This window comes from Podospora bellae-mahoneyi, chromosome 7 (assembly GCF_035222275.1).
Source record: "Podospora bellae-mahoneyi strain CBS 112042 chromosome 7, whole genome shotgun sequence".
NCBI lineage: Eukaryota > Fungi > Ascomycota > Sordariomycetes > Sordariales > Podosporaceae > Podospora > Podospora bellae-mahoneyi.
This window is the reverse complement of record NC_085886.1, coordinates 635,993-657,526: the sequence shown is the minus strand read 5'-3', so window position 1 is coordinate 657,526 and position 21,534 is coordinate 635,993. Positions and strand designations below refer to the sequence as shown.

Here is a 21,534-nt window from a genome sequence, read left to right as displayed (position 1 = left end):
ATTGATGTCGGCAACGAAAGTGAACAAGATATGTGTAGCTTACGGATGAGATGACTTTGTTAAAACATCTGTTGTGAATACCTATATCGGCGACATCAGAAGGACTTGGGCCCGAACCTTCCCAGTCTCGTAGGGTGGGTGGCATTTGTATACTTATGGCAGGAACAACTCACACTCATTAGACTGAGGAAGGAACCCCCTTCTACCACACAACCAGGGAAGGCGCCATCGACCAGGTGGGCCTTTTATGCATTCGCATAATCTATGCCAAACATGATCTATCATCTTATCAATGTCTATATACCCGTTTATACTCGACTCATCCTCAGTTCACCTGCTCCCTCCTCTCCAACTTGGCCGCCCCCTCGTGCCCCCCAAGATCTTTCGCAAAATCCGGCCTCGGCAGCTCCACGCCCTCCGTCACCCTCCCATAGGTGATCCCGCCCAACCTGCTTATCGGCCTCAAAACCTCAATATCCAGCAAACTCCCCTCCTCATTGATCGCATCCTCCCTCGCCCAGAACTTGACACCCTCAACCACCGCCATGGTACTGCTCACCTTCCCAGGCGTGCTCTTGCTCTCAAACCCCCTCAGACTCTCCAACTTGCCCTCAATGCTGAAAACCGCCTCCTTCACCCTCGGCGCCTTGACATGCTCGCAATCATACACGGGCGTCAGACCGCTAACATCCCACTCTGACACCCCGTACGGCGCGTTGATGGCGGTGGAATTCGCCGCCTCGAGGAAGCTTTCAGAAATGATGTTGATGGTGCACTCTTTTACTTCGTCAAGCTGGCGGAGGGTGTCCTTTGCTTTGGTGGGGTCAGGGTTCACCAGGGAGGAGGCAAAGCCGATGATGAAGAGAGGGGGGTCGTGGGAGATGACGGTGAAGTAACTGAAGGGGGCGAGGTTGGTTACTTTGCCATCGGGGGAGACTGTTGAGACGAAGGCGATGGGACGGGGGACGATGGCTGAGATGAGGAGTTTGTAGTTGAGGTGGGCTGGGCGGGTGGGGGAGTAGGGGTCGATTTGGCGGTGGAGTTTCTCTTTGTCTTGTCGGGTGGAGAGGTGGTTGGCGCCAGCACCAAATGTCCAGGAGGGCTGGGGGGTTTGGGTGTAGGAAAAGGTTTTGGTGGTGTCAAAGGGGGGGCGGGAGGCTTCAACGGCTTTGAAGTCCGGGTGAGGGTTACGTTGGATTTTGGACTCCCAGTTGGAGGTGTTTTCGGCGGCCATGGTGGGCTGTTGTTTACCGAGTATAGGGCTTACTGTTAGGAAAGACCTGTAGTAAAAACCCGGGGTTGGTGCGGATGTAAATAGGGTCACTGGTGGTGATGTTGATATCGGCGTTGATGCCGGCACAAGGTGGGGAAGGGGTCGTCGGCGATAATGATAGCTGCGCTTGTCGTCGGGTAACGGAAGGCGGAATGAGGGCCGGAAAATGTGGAGGCGGCGGGCCAAGGGACCCGGCTTACACAAGCACGTCGACATAGGATGCTGGCAGTCAGTGTTCTGCCAAAGTTCACATGGATGTATATGTCTCCAACTACGGACTCTTTGTCATCAGCCAGCCATGTGTAGACCTGGCCATGCTGAATGCCCCGGACACTAGACAACGAGAAGTGGGCCGGATGGCAGCAGCTATAGGGCTGACCGTGTCACATCTCAAAGAAAAAGTCGGGAACCAATTGACGTCAGGTGCCCGGAATAAGCTGACCACGTTTTGTTCTTGCAGGAAGATGTCTGATATTTTCGGCAGTCCCATTCATCATCCATTTTGTACGACAGCGAGGATTCTGGGAGGACCCGCACGGAGCGGGCTGCCCCGGCCATGGGCGCGGCCTTCGGACCGGGAATTTGCCATGCCTCCTGGCTCCAGGTGCTGTGATGGAATCATCAAGCCATGCGCATATCTTCTCCTCTCGGGAAGACTGTTTGAGGTTTCGATCATTTAGCTGAAATACCACGCGCTCAACCATCCAATCACCCTTGTCCCGGTTGGACGCTATGCGCCCCACGCGAGCGTCGGTGGAGAATCATTAAGCTAAATATGGCTCAGGGCGAAGCGAGAAGCGCGCGTTGGCTTTTGTTGGCACCCTCACTTACAGATTCTGTCAGACAAGGTACGGCAACATCTCTCGGTCTCACTTTTCTATGATATGATGGGCATACAGTTCTCACGAGCTGGCTGTGGAGAGACGGCAAGACATGCAGAGCAAGAAAGCCTCGCCATCACGAAGTTGTAACACTGTGGCATGCAAGTAGCCGGCACAGAGCCTCGCCCCAAGAGTCACCCCACCATTCAGAGGCCCTGGCAGACCTCGCCAGGACGAGACGAGACGAGACGCGGGTCGGGGCTGATACACTTGTCTCTCCAAAGGCTGGGCGCCGGGCAGCGTCTTGACTGGTTGGGGCATCTTGGGCGCATCAACACTGCAACGAAAACAGAGTCGCAGTGGGCAGGGCAAGCGAGATGGCGGCGCGCAGCATTTGTCTGCAAGAGGAACTGCCGCAGAAACAAGCAAGAGAACCAAGACCGAATACCAAGTACCAACAGCCCGCTGGGGTGGCATCGCGATGGTCTTCTGTGCTTCGTAGGGCAGCCGGACGGGGTCCCGAGAGATTGGGGGCGGTCCTGGCTGCTGCCATCCAATCCCATCCCGCTGTTCTTCAGCCCATCGATGGCCTGTCACCCGGCTTTCCTTCCCTTCAGAACACCGACCACCCAGACCACAGCACCCCTCCCCTGTCCTTCTTCTTTTGTCGGATATTCCTCTGATTCTTGTGTCTCTTTTGGGTGTCAGTCTCTCCACCAAAGTGTTTGTTTGCTGCTATTTGCGTGATCCTGTTGCAAATGTGTCTTTTGAAACCATAATCTCGCCTCTCCTTCCTGGCTCCTCGGCCGTGATGGCGATGGCAACGGCAACGGCGACGGCGGACACCATCCTAACGAGAAGCCCGAGTCTGCTGACAGCAGCTTCTGGACCTGGCGGCGGCGCCGTCGCAAGCGCACCCACTTCCGCAACGACCGCGAACAAGTGCGGAGCCGACTTTCTCTTTCCCAAGAACCTCGACTTCTTCTACCATCTCGACATCCTGACCGTCTCGTACCGGTCCACCCTTGCCAATCCCACTCTGTCGTGTTGGTGTGGAGGTCAAGACGGCAAAGCAGCCGTCCAGAGTCAGTTGTTTCTTTCCACTTCCATCTCCTTTCGAGTCTCTCACCCCACCACTTCCTTTCTCTCTCTCTCTCGGGCTGAGGTGCCAAGCACAGCACTTCCCCCCTACTTCTCGATAGTGGCTTGCCCCCTTCCGCACGCCCGCTGTCACCACTGCCAGGTTGCTGACTGATGTGATATTTGTACCACCCCTTCAGAGCTCAGCACCCGCCATGCCAGCCCGTTCAACGGCTCCGCTCGCCTTCAACTGAACTTTTCCTCCATTAACGCTCCCTGCTGGTTCGAACTCACCTCAGAGTCTGGGGATTGTGGAGACGTTAGCGATAGGTTTGTGGTCTTGACGAATCAGCGCCCAGCGACCGGCACTTCGCCGATAGTCTCGATATCGACGCCAGTATCCGCCGCGCCGAAACGGACAACTACAACGACCCGCCGGCAGAAACATCTACAGCTTCGAGCAGAAACAACCTCTACGGCCCCCACAACCGTCGTCTCAGAGCCTTCGGAACCCCAGGCCGGGGGAGACAGTCTCAGCTCTGGAGCCAAAGCTGGTATCGGCATTGGCATCGGCCTTATCTGCGTCGCCATTGTCGCCGTTATCGCCATGGTATTCTTCAGGCGCCGTCGCCGAGGCCAGGATGCCGATCACCTCGGTGCCATCATGGATCATGAACGTGGCAAGGGGAGGAAACCGGAGAAGCGCAGTCCTGGCGCGCCCTCGATAGTGTCGGCAAGGTCGGACGAAGAGGCACTGTTTCCCATACAGCCGGTCTACGATGGGTTTCCGGGGTCGATGGGATACGAAGATGTTCGCTCGCTACATTCTCTCACCAGCCACTCTCACTCACCAACAAACGGCCATCACTCGCCAACAGCACCCTACCAAAACAGCTACTGGTCGCCGCCGCAGGAACGAAGCATGGAGGCAGATGAACTCGCCGCTGCTCGTCTGAAATCACAACACAATACAGCCATCCCCCCGGTCATCTCATACGGCCCTAACCCCGTCACCCCAACATTACCGCGACCTACACCACGAGTAATAGAACTAGAGAGGAGGACTTCTCCCCACAGCTCACCAGACAGCATAGCAGCCGTCCCGGTGGTACCAATAATGCCGATCGTGCCTGATTTCCCAGAATATCCCGATTACACGGGCTACAGCATCCCGGCCCCGGCACCAGCAGCAGTCCCATCCAGGCCATCATCAATACCCGAACAACTACCACATCCGCACCCCTCCCCACCGCGACATACTGTGTCGCCCAACGTCGTCACATCTTATGGTCCCAACCGAGTAACACCAACCCCACAAGTGGTCTCCCCCGCCGCCCCCCCAGACGACACCATGATCAACCACCGCTACCAAGAGCAAACCTACCACGAACCAAACTACCCAGAACAGCAGCCCCCCTACCAAGCCCCCGCGATCGCCGAGGTATCAGAACAAAACCACGACCGAAACGATTACCACCACCACCACCACGAACGCCAATTCTCCTGGGACGAATCCCCCCTCCTCGGCGCCTCCTCACCCGTAGGCGGCCTCCCCCCTTATGCCTCCCAGATCGAGTTCGAAGCCATGACCAAGGGAGCCATCCGCAACATGCCCGAACCCCAAGCCGGAGCGGAACTACCCCCCACAAAGGACGGGTACTACCCCGAACTTCACCCCATGACGCAGGTTGAGCTCCCGGGCGAGGCACCCCAGCTGCCGTTCCAGGTCTACAGCGTGCAGCAGCAGGACTCTTCATCTGGGAGGAGGGGGGCGGGGGCGGGGGCGGGGGCGGGGATGGTCGTGGTGGAGCAGAAGGTGCTGATTTCGGCGGATTTGTTTTCGGATGCGGACATGAGGTTGTTTATGGAGCAGAAGGCGAAGGCGAGGGAGAAGAGGAGGAGGGAGATGGAGATGGAAAAGGGGGAGGAGACAGCAGAAGGTAGGTAATTTTGGATTTGGAGCCCGGCGGGATAAGGGGATATCAAAAGTAATAAGGTTGGGGAAAGGGAAGAGGGGGGATTATACCATTGCAAAGGCGTTTCGGGAGGTTATTTATATTGTCGAGATCTTTTGTGATTTACACAAGATAAACAAACAGGGGAGGTTAGGATTGGTTGGGGTCAACGGACGGCACAAAAACAGGGGGCGGAACAAAGCATTGTTTTTTAGTCATATCATCATCATCATCATCATCATCGTCATCATCATCCGACATATTCGGCGGGGGGAAGAGGTTGGTTACCTTTGGATATTTAGTGCCTACCTACTTTATTTATATATACCTAGTATCATTTATATTTACTTCAATCCCATTTTGCATTATAACGTGGAAAGACATGTTGAAAACAATCTTGTACAATATTGCACAAAGTAACCTACCCTCCTACCCTCCCGATTAAAACCTCCAAAACCCAATGAAGAATGGGTATCATGTAAAATTGCCAAGAGGAGGGAAGCGCAAGCAGACACAGTGATGATCCCCCGCTCACCCGGATCATCACCACATATCCCGTAATACATCTTTACGTTTGCAAAATTCCATCATGATTTGCCATTATAATCAAACCCATCAGTACCATTCATCCCTCATACATATCATCACATCATGCCTATAAAAACAAACTATCCCCCTGCCTACAGACAACAAACTCACACCCCAACCCCAACCCCCTCTCCACCTCCCTCAGTTCCTCTTGTATAACCTCCCTCGCCTCCACCCCGTCCTCCCCCAACTTGTCCTTGACATGTATAATCACCACCTTCAACCCCCTCAACAGCCCTCTCAGCTCATTCTCCTCTTCCATCATCTCCTTGTCTTGGTTTTCGTCGTCGCCATCTCCTTCTACCGACTCGGCCAGTGTAGCATGGGGGTCGTTGCTCAGCGGCGTCGCCGGGCCCTCCTGCATGTTGACATCCTCCTGGGGGGGTCGGACACCAGCAGGTTCGACGTCCGACAAGCTCAACTCCCCCGTTGGGGTCGCCAGGTGCGGTGTGGGTGGTTGGTTTCCACCCCCCTGATAATTCCCACCCTGCAAAAAGTAATCTTGTGGAACGGTGCCATCTACAGCCCGACGATTAGGCTGCACCGTCCTCGGTGATATGGGATGGTCCTCCTTTTCCGGCTGCTTTGTGTTCCCCGCCCCCGTCCCCTCCGTTTTGGCCTGCGGCTGGGGTGTACTTTTTCTTTTGGACAGCTGTATGCTCGCCCCATCTTCCAATCCCGAAACACCACCGGCTTCCCTCTTCCGTTTTTTGGTGTCGGCAGCCGGGGCACTGGTTATGCTACCCCTTCTGCTCTGAGGATAGAGCACATTCTCCGTGTGGCTTGCCCTTCGGGATTTAGGCATGACAGAAGCATGGCTTGGTCTTCGAGAAGAAGGGTATGTCTGCGGTGGTGGTGGTGCAGGGGGCGCGTTTTTCGCTGCCAAAACCTCCTTTGCGAGAGCCGTCATTTCTTCGGCGAGATATCTCGGTGCCAGGTGGCCGTATAACCTGTCCCGGGTGACAGAGTTGTCATAACTGCACTCGATAAAAATGGCTGTTAATTTCCCCGCCGCGATCTTGGGCGCGGCAATCTGCCAGACGAATAGGTTGCGGGGCGTGAGGCTTTCGCTGTCGGGCTCGACGTCGCCAAACATGAGGATTTCCCTTCCGGTGGGGACGTGCTGGAAGAAGTAGGCCGAGCTGTCGTAGACGCAGTAGGATTCTTCGAGGGGGAGTCGGTCAGACAGGGAAGAGGTTCGGCCGGGAGCGACTGATTGGGCGCGTTCTTGTTGTTGGAGCTGGATGAATGGGGGGAGGGAGATGCTCGTGCCGGGGTGGTTGAGGCCTAGGGCTATTGACCTGCTGGGGGAGCGGCGGCCGGACATGCTACCTCTGAGATCGAACGACGCCGGGCCGAGGGAAGAGGCGTCGAAGCTGCCGTGTCGCATGCTGGTTGTGCTGCCTCGATGGCTGTGTTTCTCTACACAGTGGCCGTGGCTGACGCTGAAGACTTTGATGGCTAGGCCATCGCCTATCTCGAGATAGCCTCTGGTGTCCCCCTCCCCGAGAGCTGGAGAGCCACCCTCCACCAGCCTCATGTAAGTAATCAGCCCGTGGCCGTTGTTCTCGTCGCTCAAATTTGGCCAGATGATATTGTTGAAAATGTGTTTCTTGAACCCCTCTATCGTCACTGGAAGACCGGCTAGCCTCTTGGGTCGGCGCATGCCAGCAGTGTTGACGACCAAACCAGCAATGTGGTCCAGGTGCGGGTGGCTGATGACATAGGTCTCGACCAAGTCCTGCACAATATCAAGGGCGTTCGCCTTGGGGCTGACATTATTGATCTCGAGTCCGGCAAAAGGACCGGTAGTCAGAGTATGTGGAAGCGACTCCTGTGTCAGCGTCATTGGTTGGGTGTCCTCCAATATCTTCGCGATAGCCCCCAGATGAACACCAGCATCAAAAGCAACAACCGAACTCCTGCCCCATTTTGACGAGACAGACCGTACTAAGAACGAGGTGACATTATTTTCGAACGGCCCGCCTCCCGAGCCCTACGTACAAAACACATATTAGCTATTATTTACATTTGCACAAGCATGAGAGACAAAAAAGTAAACAGTATAGAAGTCGTAGAAAAAAAAGAAGAAGAAAAAAAGACCAGTCTAGAAGCCGCAACATGTCTTTCATGGCCCAACAACCCCAGCGACCCGACAGAGTGGAATCGAGCAAGCCACCACCGCGCTGAGACCAAGCTGGATCAGCGAGTAAGATGGAACGACAAAGCATTCTTTGTCACTGGCCCAAGAGTCATGGGGTGTTCCATGACGCAACACAGACTGAACCAGACAACAACATCTGTGCCTGTGGCTTTGTTCTCTCCGTGGTCTTTGTTGGCTTGTTCGAGAACAGAGACTGCCCTGGGGGTCGCGGGTAGGTGCATGAGATTTACCCTTCAGAGGGAGGGGGAGGGGCAGGCGGTCTTGGTGGGCTGAATGTTGGTGGGGTCCAGCCAGTTTAATCGTGTGGAGCTGAACTTCCTTCAGTGGACCCCCCCGAAGCTGGACAAGGTTGACGACCAGCAACCGGAGGTAAGATCGGCCAAGACATGGGTGAGGGAAAGATGAGTATGAAAATAAAATAAAAACAAACTGAAGGAAAAGGAAGACCAAAGAGAAAACTCCAGATATGATGATGAAGACAATAGGAATAACCAACTCACAAGAACAATGACATGCAGCGCAGGTTGTTGTTGTTGCTGTGCTGCATCATCTCCAGCATTGGTGTTGTTGTGCGTGGCAGAAACAACAGCCTCCTCCCCATTTGCGACCTCAGTTCCTCCTCCGCCCCCCATCAGCTCGGTTTTGCTGGCACGCTGTGTGGTAAGAAGGAACCTGGAAGATACGACAATGATTCAGGTCGGGAGATCGGATACCTCTCCGGTGTTTATGCGGCGGGTTGGTGGGCGTGTGTAGATAGAGATTAGAAAAGGGTGGGTCGCAGTGCGAATGGCTTTTGCCTGCCTGCCTGGCCTGTGAATCCCAGGATCCAGGTTGCGAGGAACCAGCAGATAGATTGTGTGTAGCAATCGGGAATTCCGCGACCGTTTGTTCGCTGAGCGTGTGTGCTGCTGCTGGTGGCGATGCGATGCGATAGGATGATACCGTAAGGTGGTTGGGGGGTGGGAAAAGGTGATGCGGGATTCCCCTGCTGCAATGCAGGAAGCCGGGTCCGGTGAGATGGTGCTGCTGTAAGGTAGGTTGGGTCTCGGGTGGGTTTTTGAAGAGCTGAACCCGGTGGGTAAGACAATACCCTTTTCTTAACCCCCTGAACTTGTAGCTTGTATATCGGACAAGACAATGGAAGTCTTCTAGGGAAAAGGAATTGGCCGTGGAAGGCGAGGGACCGTTTTATGTTGGAGCGCAGACAGAGAGGCTTTTCTCGAATGGCGCCGTTCCAGTGCCGTGGCTTTTTTGAGGAACAGGCCGCTTGTTCCCAAACCGCAGACGTTTCTTTGGGGCTGGCCTCTGCCGTTCCCCTGCAGTAGTAGGTCCAAATGCTCGACGGCGGCACGACGGTAGGTATTGCTGCAATGGGGGCGGGCGAGTTTGAGTGTTGATCGAGAATGAGGTGTAGAGTCCAGGATGATTAATCGTAAGAGGAGAGAGAGGTCCATCGGACTATTATAGAAAACGGGATGGGACTTCCCAATTGGTACCTACCCTACCGCAGGTATTCAGCGCGCCCCGGTGGGAAGAGGAGGGTTCCTAAGTTCTTTCACCTGCCGGCGAGGCCGCTCTGGCAAGGCAACAAAAGTGTCCCTATGCCCCTCCATTGTTGCGCAAACTTGGCTTTCGGTCCAGGCAGGACGCGGGCGGAAGCTAGTGGCAGCCGGGAATTTAGGGCTTGATCTTATAATCCGTGTCCCGTTTCGCCTTACGAATCCGAATGTCTATCCAGGTTTCAGGGGTGTCGTTATCGTCGACTAGCGCCTTGGAGGACGACGTTGGAAGATTCCGGGGGAGCTCGATCGGTGGTGGTGACGTTGAATGGAAGGCCCGGGGTGTGTATGGCATGGCGGGGGTTGTCTTCGGGGATGCCGTTGGTGGGAGAGGGTTGGGGGGGCTGCATTCCCGATGCAAGGCGGCGGGTCCTGTGCATTCATTCAACCGCCCACATCTCGTTCTCCTGGTGCATCCCATGCCACTCGATCGAGGTGAGAGTTACGATATTATCTGTGATACATTTTTACACCTTGGCTAGGTAGATAGATACCCAGTCTGCATGTGACCGAGTTTATCAGCATCCCATCCAAGCAAATTGTGACGCCAACATGCGCACCCCCGATCAACGAGAGGCTTCTCGCTCTCACCGGCCAAGGCAACATTCAATAGTGCGATATGTCCTCCCTCATATTTTGCATTATCTACAGTGTAAAAACAGGGGGCATCGACCAGAGTCAAGCAGTGGGATCTCCGATTTGTCCAGCCTTCTTCTCCAGACAGCGAATATGTCGACCCATTCGGATTGTCCAACATGATCGAACCAGTGTTCCCCGAACAATCTGACAATATTCGACCAAAAAAACCCCAATGGGCGTCATGACTACTGAGGGGTTGGTTGTGTGGGGAAGTCACGGCATATCAAGCTCACCGAGTGGTGTTGTGTGAGTATGTACTGGCTGGCACCCTTAGCCTCACATGAAACCAGGGACCACGAATATGCTGCTTCATCTCGAGCTACACAGCTGGCCGTAGGTAGGTAAGTAAGACAGTAAGTAAGTAGTACACTCTATCATCAAAGGTCCTAACTACAAGTGCAAGGGGACGGCAAGTTAATTCACATTTCCACATGAGCAGTTCTCTGAGCAAAATTATAAAAGATTATGAAACATTATTATTTCCCAATACCATTATGTATATATATCCGTATCCTTTTTTTTCTACGTTTACGTGGCTATTTTTTTCGTCTGTGTCTACGATCTACAACCTACCACAACCCATTGAGGGTACAACGAAAGAGAGATTCGCGTGAGAAAAAATGGGGAAAGAAGATGGAGTAAGAGATGTGGAACTACCACATACTCGAAGCCCTCGTCATATTGCCATTCTTCTCAATCCTCTCAATCACCCTCTCCAGATCCTTCAGCTGCCTTTTATTCAGCTTCTTGATCTTGCTCTCCACCTCCGGGACAATCCCATCCCGCAGGAGGGTGTTGGCCGTCTCAGGCTGAACAGCCGAGAGGATATTGTCCTGGATGTAAGAGGGCTCGTCGGCGATAGCTGCACCGATCTCCTGGGCTTGAGTAAGGGTGAGATTGGGGTGAGTGTTGAGGAAGCCGACGAGGGAGGTGGACATCTCACGGCTTCTAAGGCGCGTGCGAGGTCCGGGGGATTGGAGAGTGGTGGGGGAAATTGCGGTGGTAGGAAGGATGCGCTGCTGTGGGTTAGCAATGACCGAGTAGGTGCTGAAGTTGAGCGGGAAGCCGGTGAGATTCCCCATCCCCATCTCCATCCCCATCTCCATCCCCATCATGTTGAAGTCAGGGGTCTGGTAATTGAAGTTACCCATAACAATGGGGTTGGTGTTGAGGTCAGTGTTGAAGGGGATGTTGACCGGAGTAGGAGTAGAGTCGACGGCGGTGTCGATGGAAGCAACCTTGCGACCCCTAGGCCTCTTGGTAGGCCTAGGGTTGTAAGTAATGCTATCCTGAGTGTCGCCTTCCTCCTCCTCCTTGTCATCATCACGGGACCGCCGCTTGTTGACGTTGTTTTTTCCATCCCGCATCTTGGCTTTGATGTGCATGAAACGTTCCAGATTACCCTTGTGAATACCAATGTGTGCACCACCGCGGTTTTCACGCATATTCACCCTGTGCGATACCTCATGGGAAAGGTGGTACATGGTGAGCTTGTACCCGAGGGTAGTGTGGTGAGAAGGTGGGCTAGGGATACGGAAGCCGTCATGGTCAGCCTGTGCCATAAAGAGTAGATCACAGCGCTGCTTGTTGTCCCGCAGCCATTGATAGTAGGCATTGAGCATCTGGGGGTGATCGCGGAGTAGAGACATGGGATTTCTGGACTCGATGGGGAAGGTCCGCACATCGGGCTTGATTTGAAATCCATGCTGGGCAGCGCCGTAGTGAATAAGGTAGGCAAGATCAAAAATCTTTTCAAAGCAGTGAAGATGCATGTAGCCTGCATTGTGAAAGGGGTCGAGATGGAGACCGGTCTTGTCGGAGAACTCATCAAAGGCAATTCGGAGAAAGCCCTTCCAGATGGTAAACTTACCGGGGCAATGCTTATACCGGCACTTGGCGGAGTTACCGCCCATGGCATACCGGCCGTTGACCTGAGAAGGTGAGTTCTGGATCCAAAGGGTGAGTTTTCTCTCCGGGTTGGGGCACCCAGTACCCTTCATGAAGAGGATGAGTTCATCCTGGGTGAATCGCTTGGCCGGATTCAACTCGACGTAATACCTGCAGTACTCAAAGAGATGTTCAGTAACCCTAGCGTGCTTGATAAGAGGGCCCCAGGCTTGAACAGTGGGGGGCTTCTCGTAGATGTCGGCAGGATCCTCGTTCTTGACCTTTCCGTCGTTCCTGCAGCTGAGAATGATCTTCTTGCCCTGGCGAAGCTTGTCCGACAGGGTTCGAGGCTTGTTTTGAGGGCCCATGAGGTTTTGAGTTGCAGGGGTTTCAGTGACGAGGTCTTGGGTGTTACCGGAAACCGGGGAGGGAGCCCTAAAGATATCGTAGAAAGAATTCATGGCGTTAGAGTTCCACACCTGCTGAGCAGTGTTTTGAATGATGGTGTTGTTATCGGAACCAAAGATGAAAGTGTTCCGCTGAGCAGTTTCAGTGGTGGGAGGGTTCTGGGCAACCTCCGGGAGTGTGAGAGTAGGTTGAGATGTGGTCTCCGATGAGTCCAAGTCCGGGTAGATCGAGTCATAGACATCGTCAACGTAGTTGGAGAAGAGGTCATCATGACCATACTCTAATCCGAGGGTGGTATCCATTTTGGTGGTTGATGGGGTACGAGTGTGAAAAGTATCGCCTGCAATACTTGAGAGAGTGTTCTAGTTGATGATGATGAGGATTTCGAAGAACACAAGAAGCTGTGCCTCGAGATCCCTTGAATATACGAAAAGAATGGAGAGAAACAAATGATATGAAGCGAATAAAATCGAGTTGTCTGGGAGAAGTAGTCGACTATTATATATGCACAGCAACACACAGGACTTATACCTGGCACAAAGACGAGGACATGAAACTTGCTAGACTATAGCATCAAAGGCATGGTGGTGGTGTGGGCTAAGAATGGCATTGTAGTCGAGAAAAACTCGTGTATTTTTAGTCTAGAGACAATAGGAACCGCGAGAACAAAGCCAGAGACTCGGCTCTCGGGTACCTTTGACGGCTTGCCATGACGCTTAAAATAAGCTTGCAAGCACAAAGAAGGTTGGTGATGAACAAGAACGGGTATCGATTCTGGAGAGGAGTTAGCAAGAGTTTTGCAACTTCGATCTCGATATGATATTGTGATGGAAGGGAATAGAGTCAGTTGAATAAAGCGTGCTCTCAACATGTAAAATTTCAGAACAGGTCTGTGAGTTTGCGTTTATATCATCATGAAAATGTTGTGATGCCTGGGGGCAGAAACTGTGGAAAAGAAAGAACATACTAAGAGTAGGCAATACTGCAAGTGACTATCGAGTTAGCATGATATTCTAATCACAGACATCTTGTGCCCTTCCGTATGTCATGAAGAGCAGATGCTGCGTCGAAAAGTGGTTTTCTGGAAGAGAATGGATTTTGCAAAAATTCTTGATCAAGAGGCTTTGGAAGTTTTGCAGTCGGGAGAGTGGCCCCACTTTCCGCGTGGGTTTTCGTGCCGGATCGGCTGTTCTTTGGCGCCGAGAATGAAGTGGGGCAAACTGTAAACCCCGCCGAGAGAGACTTGAAGACGCGGGTCCGATGGATCGAAGCCACCTACCAAAGCTAGAGTCTCTCCCGATCGAATACTAACAAAAGCACTGAGAAATAGATAACTGGAACGATAGTGAGGAGACTAATAACCAACAGACAGAAAAGTGTTGATCAAAGTCCATGGAAAACCAGTGTACTTTTAAGTTTATTAGCAAAGCAGGACCTGTCAAGAACTCTTGGCAGACCCTGCGCTACAAACGGGGCCGGTCAGGGGTTTGCGGGCAAGTGAACCGGGGATCGCTGGTCAGCTGTTAGAAGACAGCCCCGCCATCTGGCGACATGCCCGCCGTGGATTGGAGACGGCAATGTGTTCCTGGGCTTCCATCCAGAACTACGTCACACGTCACAACCCTGAAGAGCCAGGTCGAAGAAACTCGGCCGATCAGAACCCCTATACAGGCCAGCATACACGAACATCCACCACTTGGCAGCCCATACAGATAGTGTACACTACACATACACAGAGCATCGGTTGTAGAGTCCAGGGTTAGACCAAACAACACAACACGACCACATCTGACCTCTCTCCACCATCACTTGCGCTCATTAGCAGTTGCACATTGCGGCCGCTTGGTCGGGTGAGACTGCAAATCTTGCGCACGTATACGGATACCGGGCGCCTTCTCCGGCCAAACGGCGCGCGCCTCGAAGGCAAACGATCCATTCCATATCGCATACGCCTGTCTACTACAGCCATGGCTGGACTCAGTCCCGAACTGCAAGACAAACTGGAAGAGCTCGAGAGGGAGCTGGAAGTGAGTGGCTCTTTGAATTGGTGATAGGTTCCACTGCCTGCGCTGCGCAGTCTTGTGATGGTTGGTACCAGATTCTTGGGAGTAGCTGCTGACCATGTCTGTCTCTGCTTATCAGGAGGGCGACATCACGCAAAAAGGGTAAAAAAAGCTGTCCGTATAAAAGTTGGTGCCGGCATCGTGTTGACCGAGACATCTCCCTTGCAGGTACCAAAAACGACGCACCCAACTCTTCTCGCAATATGGAATTGGCGACCTGTTGCAACAAGAGCCACGAGCGGGCGGGCTTCGGATTCATTCACCCGACGACGACAACAACTACTATCCACCACCGCCTCATGTCAGCGACGATGGGCATCGGGCCGCCTCTCTGGCGGCTCTGAATGCCAACACGTATCACTCGCCAGCGTCCATATCCCCTGAGCATCGCGTGTCACCAACAGACAACCAGCCTCAGATTTCCCCTTATCTGAGCCAGGTTCAGTCTCCGTATCTGATGAACCAAGATGCCCATCCAGGGTCGTACTTGGGCTCTGATGATCCAATAGCCGACAGCCGTCCGAGTATGCGCCAGCACGACTCTCTGTTTCTATCAACCGCTCCCATGAACGACACCTCCACTCGTTCGGGGACCATGGTCTCGGGCGATTACGCTTTCAACCCTGAACAGCATGGCGTCTACAGAGATGGGCCACCACAGCAAGCGTACGATGGCAGATCTAGGACACTCCTAGAATCTCAAGCCTACTTTTCCGACTTTGCTGGCCAACAACAAGCATACGATCAGCAAGCGCGAGGAGAATATGGCGGTCCACAGCGATACTCATCTAGCGATGCTTTTTCTCCAACAGTAGCTGTTGCGCCTCCAATGCTAACAGCAAGCGATCTGCCTCCACCAGATGTGTTGAACCATTTGTTACCCCTCGAGCCACGTGATGTTCCGTTTGCCATCCACGACGCACATGATGAGCACACGCCAATGTCCAATTTTGAAAACATTGCCGCTGTGCTAAGGCACCGAGGCCGCACGATAGCCAAGGCCCCGGCCTACTGGGTGTTGGACAGCAAGGGAAAAGAGACGGTTTCCATCACGTGGGACAAGCTGGCGTCGAGGGCCGAAAAGGTGGCACAAGTCATCCGTGACAAGAGCTCGCTATATAGGGGCGATCGTGTCGCGCTTATATACCGAGACACGGAAATCATTGACTTTGCCATTGCTCTGCTTGGCTGCTTCATTGCAGGCGTCGTCGCTGTACCCATCAATGACTTGCAAGACTATCAGAAACTGAACATGATTCTTACTCAGACGCAAGCTCATCTGGCTCTGACTACAGACAACAATCTAAAGACGTTTCAGCGCGATATCACCGCTCAGAAACTTACTTGGCCAAAGGGGGTCGAGTGGTGGAAGACGAATGAGTTCGGCAGCTATCACCCAAAGAAGAAGGAAGACGCGCCCCCGTTGACGGTCCCTGATCTGGCCTACATCGAGTTCTCCAGGGCCCCGACAGGTGATGTCAGAGGCGTGGTTCTGAGCCACAGGACCATCATGCACCAGCTGGCTTGCCTTAGCGCCATCATCTCCACTGTTCCCAGAAACGGACCGGCAGACACCTTCAACAAGAACCTACGGGACAAGAATGGCCGGTTAATAGGGGGTGGGGCAAGCAGCGAGATCATGCTTTCCTATCTGGACCCCCGGCAAGGTATCGGCATGATTTTTGGCGTGTTACTGGCCGTATATGGCGGACACACCACTGTATGGCTGGAAAACAAAGCCATAGAAGTCCCTGGACTGTACGCCCATCTGATCACCAAGTACAAGCCAACGGTCATGGTCGCGGACTACCCGGGGTTGAAAAGGGCCGCCTACAACTATCAGACGGACCCCATGGCTACACGAAACTACAAGAAGGGTATGGAGCCCAACTTTCAAACCGTCAAGTCGTGCTTCATCGACACGTTGACAGTAGATAGCGAGTTCAACGAGCTTCTTGCCGATCGTTGGTTTCGCCCGCTGCGCAATACTCGACCAAACGAGGTTGTGGCACCCATGCTTTGTCTCCCAGAACACGGCGGCATGGTGATCAGTGTCCGTGACTGGCTAGGCGGTGAAGAAAGGATGGGCTGCCCTCTGAAGCTTGACATTGGGTCGAGCGAAGACTCGGAAGATGAAAAAGAGAAGGAAGAAAAACCAACAGTTCCCACGGGGTTCTCCACTCTACTCGGACAAGGGACAACGACGGCCACACAGCAGCACACCAAGACCGAGCTCAGTGAGGTCCTCCTTGACAGGGAGGCCTTGAAGGTCAATGAGGTGGTGGTTATCGCCATGGGAGACGAAGCCAGAAAGCGAGCTGCCAATGAGCCAGGTACTATCCGTGTTGGGGCATTTGGCTATCCCATTCCTGACGCCACCCTCGCTGTGGTGGATCCAGAAACATCCCTTTTGGCACCTCCCAACACGGTGGGAGAAATCTGGGTTGACTCGCCATCGTTGTCGGGTGGCTTCTGGGCACTCCCGAAGCATACCGAAACCATCTTCCATGCTCGGCCCTTCAAGTTCAACCCCGGCGAAGCCACGCCGACCATGGTGGAGCCCGAGTTTCTTAGAACCGGCTTGCTGGGAACCGTCATTGAAGGTAAGGTCTTTGTTCTCGGCTTGTACGAAGATCGGATCCGACAAAGGGTTGAATGGGTCGAGCACGGTGGAAACGAGGCTGTTGAGAATCGCTACTACTTTGTGCAGCACCTCGTGGTGAGCATCATCAAGAACGTGCCCAAAATCTTTGATTGTTCTGCTTTTGACGTCTTTGTCAATGAGGAACACCTGCCGGTCGTGGTCCTCGAGTCGGCAGCGGCATCCACTGCGCCGGCCACCAATGGAGGACCGCCTCGGCAGCTGGACACAGCACTGCTTGATGCACTCGCTGAAAGATGCATGGACGTTCTGATGCAGGAACACAACCTCCGGTTGTACTGTGTGATGATCACAGCCCCCAACTCTCTGCCAAGAGTGCTCAAGAACGGACGCCGTGAAATCGGCAACATGCTTTGTCGGAGAGAGTTTGACCTGGGAAACCTGCCCTGCGTTCATGTCAAGTTTGCAGTGGAGCATGCCGTGCTCAACCTGCCCGTGGGAGTTGACCCGGTTGGTGGCATCTGGTCCGCCATGGCGTCTGACACTCGGTCCCGGCTTCTCGCGTCAGCGGAAAAGCAGTACTCGGGCATCGATCATCGAGAGGTGGTGATGGATGACAGGACCTCTACTCCGCTCAACAACTTTACAAGTATCACTGATTTGATTCAGTGGCGAGTTGCTAGACAGGGTGAGGAGCTCGCCATCTGCACCATTGATGGGCGAGGCAAAGAAGGCAAGGGCATTACCTGGAAGAAATTTGATGTCAAGGTTGCTGCCGTGGCTGTCTACCTCCGCAACAAGGTCAAGCTCAAGTCTGGCGACCACGTTGTGCTCATGTACACACACTCGGAAGAGTTTGTCTTTGCTGTGCATGCCTGCATCAACCTCGGCGTGATTGTCATCCCCATAGCACCGATGGACCAGAATCGCCTCTCGGAAGATGTGCCTGCGTTTCTGCATCTGCTGGCAGACTACTCGGTTAGAGCTGTGTTGGTGAATCAAGAGGTCGACCACCTTCTCAAAACTAAGACAGTTGCTCAGCACATCAAGCAGTCGGCCCAGATTCTCAAGATTATGGTGCCCAACATCTTCAACACAACCAAACCGCCCAAGCAGAACAGCGGCCTGAGAGACCTGGGCATCACGATGGATCCGGCGTGGGTTCAGCCTGGTTATCCGGCGGTTATATGGACGTACTGGACGCCTGACCAGCGCCGTATTGCGGTTCAGCTGGGCCACGATACCATCCTGGGCATGTGTAAAGTGCAGAAGGAAACCTGCCAGATGACTTCCTCCCGGCCAGTTCTTGGATGTGTCAGGAGTACCACCGGGCTCGGGTTCCTCCACACGTGTCTCATGGGCATTTACATCGGCACGCCCACGTACCTGCTTTCCCCGGTTGAGTTTGCCCAGAATCCTGCTTCTTTGTTCTTGATTTTGTCAAGGTACAAGATCAAGGATACTTACGCCACTCCTCAGATGCTTGACTACGCCATGAGAACCGTGCCGGGTAAGGGGTTCACGTTGCATGAGCTCAAAAACATGATGATATCGGCTGAGGCCAGGCCCCGCGTCGATGTATTCCAGAAGGTACGGATGCATTTTGCCACGGCCGGCCTTGACCGTACTGCCATCAACACGGTGTATTCTCATGTTCTCAACCCGATGATCGCCTCGCGGTCGTACATGTGCATTGAGCCCATCGAGCTCTGGCTGGACCGCAAGGCTCTGCGTCAGGGTCTCATTCAAGTCACAGACCCCGAGCGGGATCCCAAGGCTTTGCTTGTTCAAGACTCGGGAATGGTGCCGGTCTCGACACAGATTGCCATTGTCAACCCCGAGACATGTATGCTGTGCAGTGAGGGAGAGTTTGGTGAGATCTGGGTCGATTCAGAAGCCTGCGCCAAGGCGTTCTATAGGTCCAAGGATGCGTTCGACGTGCAGCGGTTTGACGGGCGGACGGTGGAGGACCCGAGTATCCAGTATGTTCGCACTGGAGATCTGGGTTTCTTGCACAGTGTAAGGAGGCCTATTGGGCCAGGCGGCGCGCTGGTGGACATGCAGGTTGTCTTTGTCCTCGGCAACATTGGGGAGACGATTGAGATCAATGGGTTGAGCCATTTCCCAATGGACATTGAGTTCTCGGTTGAACGATGCCATCACAGCATTGTACCGGGTGGATGGTAAAGTTCTCTGTCCATATTTACTAACCTTGGCCATGTTTTGCTGACACAACCTTTTCCAGTACTGTTTTCCAAGCCGGTGGTCTTGTTGTGGTTGTTGCCGAGGTGGCCCGCAAGGCATACCTTGCTTCCATTGTTCCTGTCATTGTGAATGCGGTCCTCAACGAACATCAGATCGTGACTGATATCGTTGCGTTTGTCAACAAGGGAGATTTCCCCCGAAGTCGTTTGGGAGAGAAGCAGCGTGGAAGGATCCTGGCTGGGTGGGTCAGCAGGAAGATGCGGACCATGGCCCAGTTCGCTATTAAGGACATGGACAGAGAGTCACTCGGACCATCAAGCGACCACCCAGACTCCCCAACGATAGATGCTCACCGTGCGAGCGTGGGAAGTTTCCGCTCGTCGAGTGGGGCGATCCAACCGGGGAGCAGCTCGTTGAGGAACGTGGAACCGGCGCCGCAGATTCTGGAGCAGCGTGAGTTGGAACTGCAGCAGCAGTATCAACAGGTGCAGTTGTCGAACCCGTTCCCGGTGGAGATGCCGGCGGATGAGAGGGTGCCTGAGATCATGGACAGAGACCGTGATCAGACGCCGACAAAGACCAGGCAGCCGAGACCACCGTTTCAGGATCATGGGTTTGAGCTGCCTGACTTTGATCAGTTTGGGTCTGAGGGGCCTTCGAGAGATCGGACGCCGGCGCCTGCTGGATCCGAACACTATCAGGGAACTGTGAGTATGCTTTCCCAGACTGGGCCGCCACAGCTGAGGTTGCCTGGTGTTGATGGGAGGGAGTCGTTGGACGATTGGAATTTGAGGCCTGGTAGTGGCGGGTTGCAGGGGAATGGTAATGGGCAGCAGGACAATGATGGAGATTGGACTAGGGATATGTCGGGAACGTTGCGGTCACCTACTGGGAGGTGAGGCAGGTAGGAGAGTGATGATGACGACAACTGCGTAGTGAGGGTTTTGTTTAGGGGTTATAGATATGGTGTATTATCTGTTGGGATAGGGAATGTAGCAGGAAATAAGGTGGGAGGTGTGCTGCCATGGTTATGGGAATAGTTACTGTATGTACACGGGACGGGGTAAGCGATTGGCAGCAGCAATACTCGAATACGTTGATAGAACAGAAGTCTTTTTTTCTTTTGGTTTTCTTTTTTTTTTTTTGGAGGCACAGAAGAGGAACAATGCGTTTCTAGAAGGAGGACTGGATCCCGATCTGATGTCAGAAATTCAGTCTTGCAGAGGCTCGGAACTGCACATCAGCGTCGTCATCAAAGCCAATAACGAGCAAGTTCAACAACAGCGCCGCACAGCATAGCATTTCGACAACCGTTGAGTTTTGGCATTTGCATTTTGATTCCCGATCCGGTGTCACACTTGGATGAAGCAAACCGCATGAGGTTCCATGTGGTATGCTCGAGATAGGGCTGAGGTGCAGTGGAGAGTGGGGATATGCCAGGAACCAGGGGCTCGCTTGACAATGTCGTCCGAGCAATTGTATGTAGCCCTAAGAGTGGATTTCTAATCCCACTTTCATCTCATGTTGCGCCAGACACATCATTGGATGATGACTCTGCGACAGGAAGATGAGACGGTTAACGATGCGGCCGCTGTTCATTTCGATAACCGTCCTGTATTTTCCCAGGCTTATGGTGGAGGTGTTGTTTGATGATCCAACATAGTTGTAGGAAATCCTCCAACCAACAACCAACGTCCAAAGCGTTTATGCACAGCCTCGACTCACCGCGGCTCTCACCTTGGAGTTCGTTCTTGGACCTGCAGGTCCTTCGTTTCGCGCTCCTCTCGGTATCCCGCAGTTGGGTGGATGCTCCATCTGTACGACAGCGGCACAGTCAGTCGTATTTTGCACAGGCCGTTCGTGGCCCCTCTTACCCGCCCCTCGATGCCTCCGCTGCCGAGGAACATGGGGGCCGTCATCCTCTCTTGGGACTTTGACGATTACGGACAAAAAGCACGTCGTCTGGCTCAGTCAGTCAGTCAGTCAGGACTTATTCCCCTAGGAGACCCCTTTTCTTCTTTTCCCCCAGCCCCGCCTATTGCATCCTATTATCTCAACACGCGCCCGCCGCCCAGACCTTGTAAGCGCCAACTGCTTCTCAGACTCTCGTGGAGTGTGGTGCCTGCTTGGATGATCTCTTCGTCTCCGTTCGTGCCCCCGACTGCGCCGCCTATCTTTTCTTTCCCTCTCCCAAGACCTACGTTGCCCCTTCGGAAGTTGCCCTCTGGAAGTGGGTATTCCTGATTTTGACCTGTATAGGTTACTTGGATTTGTCGTTCGGCCTATCCGG

General features: G+C 53.6%; 5 protein-coding genes across 5 annotated transcripts; 2 read left to right on the top strand and 3 right to left on the bottom strand.

Moving 5' to 3' along the window:
- Window positions 1-188: 188 nt before the first annotated feature.
- QC761_702850 (uncharacterized protein) lies at window positions 189-5,486 on the top strand. Its single transcript, XM_062881867.1, has 3 exons — window positions 189-1,674; window positions 1,734-3,179; window positions 3,375-5,486. Exons 2-3 carry the CDS (start codon window positions 2,906-2,908, stop codon window positions 5,120-5,122), a joined length of 2,022 nt encoding a protein of 673 aa, XP_062727945.1. The 5' UTR covers window positions 189-1,674; window positions 1,734-2,905; the 3' UTR covers window positions 5,123-5,486.
- QC761_702840 (uncharacterized protein) lies at window positions 326-1,234 on the bottom strand (the record flags this gene model as incomplete). The annotated part of the gene is made up of 1 exon (XM_062881866.1): window positions 326-1,234. One exon carries the CDS (start codon window positions 1,232-1,234, stop codon window positions 326-328), a length of 909 nt encoding a protein of 302 aa, XP_062727946.1.
- Window positions 5,398-9,853, bottom strand: PDE1 (3',5'-cyclic-nucleotide phosphodiesterase pde1). The gene is made up of 2 exons (XM_062881868.1): window positions 8,382-9,853; window positions 5,398-7,713 (listed from the first exon to the last, which is right to left on the bottom strand). The coding sequence occupies exons 1-2, from the start codon at window positions 8,511-8,513 to the stop codon at window positions 5,785-5,787; spliced, it is 2,061 nt and encodes a 686-aa protein (XP_062727944.1). The 5' UTR covers window positions 8,514-9,853; the 3' UTR covers window positions 5,398-5,784.
- Window positions 9,854-10,732: 879 nt separating this feature from the next.
- QC761_702870 (uncharacterized protein) lies at window positions 10,733-12,676 on the bottom strand (the record flags this gene model as incomplete). The annotated part of the gene is given in 2 exon segments (XM_062881869.1): window positions 10,733-11,179; window positions 11,192-12,676. The coding sequence occupies 2 exon segments, from the start codon at window positions 12,674-12,676 to the stop codon at window positions 10,733-10,735; spliced, it is 1,932 nt and encodes a 643-aa protein (XP_062727943.1).
- Window positions 12,677-13,892: 1,216 nt separating this feature from the next.
- Window positions 13,893-20,143, top strand: QC761_702880 (uncharacterized protein; the record flags this gene model as incomplete). Its single annotated transcript, XM_062881870.1, has 4 exons — window positions 13,893-14,401; window positions 14,517-14,539; window positions 14,606-19,222; window positions 19,285-20,143. The coding sequence occupies exons 1-4, from the start codon at window positions 14,342-14,344 to the stop codon at window positions 20,141-20,143; spliced, it is 5,559 nt and encodes a 1,852-aa protein (XP_062727942.1). The 5' UTR covers window positions 13,893-14,341.
- Between the last annotated feature and the right edge of the window lie 1,391 nt (window positions 20,144-21,534).

What these genes read in the sequence shown, in the direction of transcription:
- QC761_702850 (XM_062881867.1), top strand. Translation starts at nt 2,906, where the DNA reads ATGGCGATGGCAACGGCAACGGCGACGGCGGACACCATCCTAACGAGA. An exon ending in CGGCAAAGCAGCCGTCCAGA is followed by an intron (nt 3,180 to 3,374) that starts GTCAGTTGTTTC and finishes CCACCCCTTCAG; the next exon opens with AGCTCAGCACCCGCCATGCC.
- PDE1 (XM_062881868.1), bottom strand. Translation starts at nt 8,513, where the DNA reads ATGGGGGGCGGAGGAGGAACTGAGGTCGCAAATGGGGAGGAGGCTGTT. An exon ending in CGCTGCATGTCATTGTTCTT is followed by an intron (nt 7,714 to 8,381) that starts GTGAGTTGGTTA and finishes TTTTGTACGTAG; the next exon opens with GGCTCGGGAGGCGGGCCGTT.